The sequence below is a fragment of the Silene latifolia genome, chromosome 7 (genome assembly GCF_048544455.1).
Source record: "Silene latifolia isolate original U9 population chromosome 7, ASM4854445v1, whole genome shotgun sequence".
NCBI classification, from domain to species: Eukaryota; Viridiplantae; Streptophyta; class Magnoliopsida; order Caryophyllales; family Caryophyllaceae; genus Silene; species Silene latifolia.
Window position 1 is genome coordinate 39,147,176 of NC_133532.1, and position 5,327 is coordinate 39,152,502.

General features: G+C 36.0%; 1 protein-coding gene across 1 annotated transcript; it reads right to left on the bottom strand.

Annotated features, from left to right (window-relative positions):
- Positions 1-2,359: 2,359 nt before the first annotated feature.
- Positions 2,360-4,976, bottom strand: LOC141589978 (ATP-dependent DNA helicase RRM3-like). The gene is made up of 3 exons (XM_074410596.1): positions 4,250-4,976; positions 3,380-4,140; positions 2,360-3,262 (listed from the first exon to the last, which is right to left on the bottom strand). Exons 1-3 carry the CDS (start codon positions 4,974-4,976, stop codon positions 2,360-2,362), a joined length of 2,391 nt encoding a protein of 796 aa, XP_074266697.1.
- Positions 4,977-5,327: the final 351 nt, after the last annotated feature.

Genomic DNA, 5,327 nt, shown 5'->3' on the forward strand with positions numbered 1-5,327 from the left:
CATCTCCATTTCACGCCATTTCATCTCATCACCGTCATTTCGTTCTTCCATTTCCCTTCTTCTCTCTTCATTTCGTCCTCGTTCTTTTCGGTCGATGATTTCAATACAAATTTCAATTAACAGAAAAGCAATTTTCAGATCAAAATTGCGAAAATTGGTAGATTCGTAGCAAAAAATTGAAGATGAAGGAGATTTTTCCGGAGATTGGTTCGAAAAACTGAAGATTGGGTACATGCAATGAAAAGGTGATCATTAAGTCAATTTTTTCGAATTTTTTCCTTTTTCTAATTACTGTTATAATGACAATTTGTGATTTACATTTTTTTATGATTGCATGTTACCATTTGATGCACTTAAAGAGGGAAGAAATTTAGAATCGAACTGTAAATGCTTTTTCGTGGCAGAGTGAAGCTGAGAGAGTGAAAGAAGACAGTGTTGATAAGGTGAGTTGCAGGTTTTTGTTTAAGGCCTGTTGTTTACTCAAACAAAGCTTCGGTTCGTTTCTAGTTGAAACTTTATCATGGGAAATGGGGACGACGCAGTCCGTGTATCCCTCTCTGAACATCTAGAGCGATGCCATTATGTTTCCAAAATTGTGATCGAAATTGTGGATTTCTAGATGTATGTAGGACTGGAAACTTGATTATTTGACCAATGAATGTTAATTTTGGCATTAAGGAGGGATGATTTTGCAGGGGATTAAAGAGAAATAGGAAGTATGCATAATCAAAATCATATCGTCCAAGTCGTAACTTAGGACGAACTTACTTAATGCTTTGCCTTCTCCGCATAATCAAAATCAAATGAATTGAAAATTGGGGCTTCTGTTTTTTGCAGGTTATTATCCTTCCTTTCCGCGTTTATAGGGCAAGGCTTTCAACATGTAATATTTGTACCCTGCACATACATTCTGTGAGTTTATTTGAGATTCCTTTGTAAACATGAACATTTACTGTCAATCATATCGTCCCCAGGCCAGACTCAACCTTATGGAATCTGACATCCCTGATATCTTCATTGCAGAACCAAAAATGCTCATCATGCTATATTGAGACAGCTAGATTTATTGAAGTAAGTATTACTTTCGGACATGTAGTTTGTATCACCTCCAATGCAAATGTGTCTATTTGTTGCTTTGTCCCTGTAAAAGCTCTGTTTAGAATAATATTATACTTGTCTTTTGTCTCCTATTCTAAAACTTTATTCTACCGGTGTCACTTATCCCATTAAGATTTGATTAATGGATTGATTAAATTAGGGTTTTATTCCTTTCTTTTTCTCTAGTGTTGGATAATTGGATATTTGGATGGGGTTTGTTTAATTTGAGTGAAGATATGATATGAGATTTATTCGAGGAGGTTATGTAACATTGTATAAGGTATGTAATGGATTTATAACTGAATACTTCGTACTCAAATAGCAATATATCGATAAGGTTGTTATATGTTGTACATCAATTCTACATGATAATTTGTGCTAGATGAGTATCTGTTAAGCTTTCTAAGGTAGAATTAACATAAACATTCAAGTTTGTATGGGTTTTAAGTTATTTAGAAGGAAATTTGATAATGTCAATCTGCCGAATTCAATTCGGTTATGTGAAAATATGTAAGAATTGTAGCACGTTAAACTTTGATTTACACTTATGATTGAGAATATGTTAAGTAATTGTACAGGTTGACTAATTTTTTTTCTTTCTGTGAATAATTTGAGGCGATGATGTTAAGTAACGAATGAGACTCCAAGTCGAAAGGTGTTGAAGCAGTTATCTTTGAAGATTTTGTAGCCATCCTTATATGATAAAAGATAAGTTTCCTTTACATCTATTTCGCTAAATTCACAAACTTTTGTTGTTGGAAATTTATATTGTTATCTGACAAAAAATCGATAGTTTTTTTTCATACTATTAATTATACGTTAATTACAGATGTTTAGAATTTTCTTAAATCTTAATCTTGCATCAACTTAAAAATCTAGGACAAAATTTTCTTAATTCTTAATCTTGCATCAACTTAAAAATGTTTAGTTTCTTAAAAATTAGCCTCGTAAAATTTAAAGTTTATGTTTAGAATTCCTTAATTGTGAATGTTATAAATTGACAATTAAATAGTGCATTAATTTATAAATGTTAAAAATACATAGGTTCTTGCATTTGTTTAAAAATGTTTATTTTCTTAATTCTCATGAAATGTAAAAGTTTTGTAGAGAGTTCATATGCATCACCAACTTAATTTTGAAAAAGGATAGCCATTTTGAAAAGAGTAAAAGATAACAAACGTCAAACATTAAGAAATTAGAAGAAATTCAAATACAATCTACAATAGAGTAAAATATGATATTAGGATAGTCTCAGACAATCTCATAATTTCTCGAAAATCTCCTTGTAAACAACATTAGTTGTTGAAGAAGTCATGCCTTTGTCTTCATCTAAAATAAGGACTTTCAGACCTTTCTTACTTGTAACCCGCGAGAGAGCAACGTATAACTGTCCATGGGTAAAGACTGGTCTAGGAAGATAAAAACCAACACGGGATAGAGATTGCCCTTGGTTCTTGTTAATAGTCATTGCAAAGAAAACTGCCAAAGGAAATTGTCTCCTTTCAAACTTAATTGGGAATCTAGTGGTGTCTGAAGGGGTCAAGGTGATGCGGGGAATATACACTTTACTGCCAATATGACTTCCAGAAATAACAGTTGCACCTATAACTCGTTTTCCTAAATGAGTTACCTCTAGTCGGGTGCCATTGCACAAATCATTTGCTTGGTCAATGTTTCTAAGAAGCATGACTATAGCTCCAACTTTAAGCTTTAGGTTGTGATTTGGGAGACCAGAGCATCTAATAGTGTTTAGAAACTCAGTGGAATAGAGTTCCCGAACCCCACCGTTTGTCTCTTCTTTACTTATTTCATCCGAGCTTAGGTATTCTTTCTCTTCCCTATCAATTTGATCCAATACAAACTCGTTTACCAACTCCACGATATCGTGAGTAGGAGCAAGGGCAGCCCTTTCCGTGAAGTATTGAGGGCCACCTAAGTGTTCTTTTAAAGATGGATAAGTGCTCTCTACAATGGTAGCTATTGGATTTGGACCAGGATGAAGAAGAATATCTTCGGGCAATTGAAAGCTAGCTACACCATCATTTGGGCCACCTGCTAGTCCATCTCCAACCTCGAGAATCCACTCCGAAAATTGTCTGATTTTATTGATGTCTGACTCTGAACTTCCAACTTGAAGTCTCATATTTTTCGTGAGCTTTAGAACCTAAAAAAACAAACAAAGAAGAAAAAATTAAAGGTTCTAAATTTCATTACTAAATTTAAAATATGGACTTCTAAAACGTACAAAAGAACACACAAAATAAAGAAAAAACTTTCTAACCTTGCAATATCTCCACAAAGGAGAGGAACTGATAGCGGCACCAACAATATCTTGCATGCTTCCTTTAGGTACAACTGGCAAAATCTGTCGAAAATCACCGCCAAACACAACTACTTTCCCTCCAAAAGGTTTCTCAGGATCTCCTTCTGATGAAAATCGCATGATATCTCTCAAACTTCTATCAAGAGCTTCAATATAATAACGATTAACCATAGGTGCCTCGTCCCATATGATGAGCTTTGCCCTCATTAATAGCTCTGCCAAATCAGTTCTTGGTCTTATACCAGGGCAGGTGGAGTTTTCGTCTACATTTATCGGTATGCTAAGTCTTGCGTGGGCTGTTCGTCCACCTGGAAGATGGATAGCGGCAATGTCACTTGAAGCAACAGTGATAACGATATCACCTTTACACCTTATTGCAGTGCACAAAGTTCTCCAAAGAAAAGTTTTACCGGTACCACCGTAACCATAAACAAAAAATACGCCACCTTGACCACTTTGAACAGAGCACATTATTTTTCTATAAACACTTTTTTGTTCATCAGTCATGGAAGAAGTGAGTACTTCATGTTCCTTCTTCAAAGCTTCCTTGTCATAGGATAATTCATCTTCCAATAGCCTATTCGAATTCATCGCATGAATGTCAGAATCTGGGAATGGCATGTCGTCAAATTTACGCAATGAACTACCATTTCTTTGCAACAAAGCTTCAATCTCAGATAACGCGTAATTTTTCAATTGCTCGGCAGGCAGATGGAGATCTATGGAAACGCAAACATGGAAAATTTAAAGTTCAGTAAAAAGGAAAGGCAAAAAATAAAACGATAATGAAGGTATTAGTTTAAGAGTTTTAAACAATTAAGAAAGTACCTAAATTACGTAGTTCTCTTTTCCTGCGGTATAGGATATCATCTGATAATAGTGGCCAAGTCTCCTCCCACACTAATTCTGGCTTGACTAAGTTGTTTGCCAACAGAAGGGTAGAAAACAGATTCCTAAGGTAATATCCAGATCCCCATTCACTCGCTTCTTTAATGGCATCGATATACTCTCTATCATCACCAAGTAAGCCTAAAGCATAGCAAGCTTCTTTGAAAGTTGGAAGAGGTATTTCATTTACAGTTCGAATCTCTTCATATGATTTTGGTCCTTTAACAAAGTTCAGTAGGGTTCTCAAATAAAATCTCTCACCACCATTTGGAGACGTATGATACATTCGGCCGAGAGTAAAGCCCTTTTTTCTTTTAGTCCAGGCCTTTGTGTCTTTATTCCAGACATATTTATTTGGGAACTCACAGTATGTCAAATCTCTACCATCGGAATGGTTTTTGTTATATTCCAACCATGTAGTGAATTTTGTCCTGGATCCGGCAGATCTTTCGACAACTTCATCAATTGGGTCATCATCATGGAAAATAACATTTTGCTCATTGGGGAGATGGTAATCCAGCCGTAAAACAGGCGGTGTCCTGTAGTGAATGTCAAAGGCAAAAATCCTCCACACAGCTTCACATGGTGAAATGTAACGACAGTCATAAAACTGTTGTATTTGATCAATCTGATTTGGGTCCTGACTACCTACATTCCAAAAAAACATAAGTTATTAAAACATTCAAACAAAAACGAATGGAACAATAGGAGTTAAATAAGAAAAGAAGGGTGTAATACCCGCCCTTTTAGGGATCCTTTGACCAGCGTTGACTGTCCTTGGGAGCGGGAGTAACCTTAGGGAAGTATGCCAAAACCATCTTGGGGGTGCGTATTGAGAGTGGTACTCGATAGAGTAGAGGCTACTCGATCGAGTAGCTAGGGTACTCGATCGAGTAGGGGGCCACTCGATCGAGTAGGTTGGGTACTCGATCGAGTGCCGGGGTTTCAGTGAGGGTTTTATATCGCGTTTGGTTAAATCCGCAAATCACTTCCGCCACTTTCCTCCTATCCTTCAGTC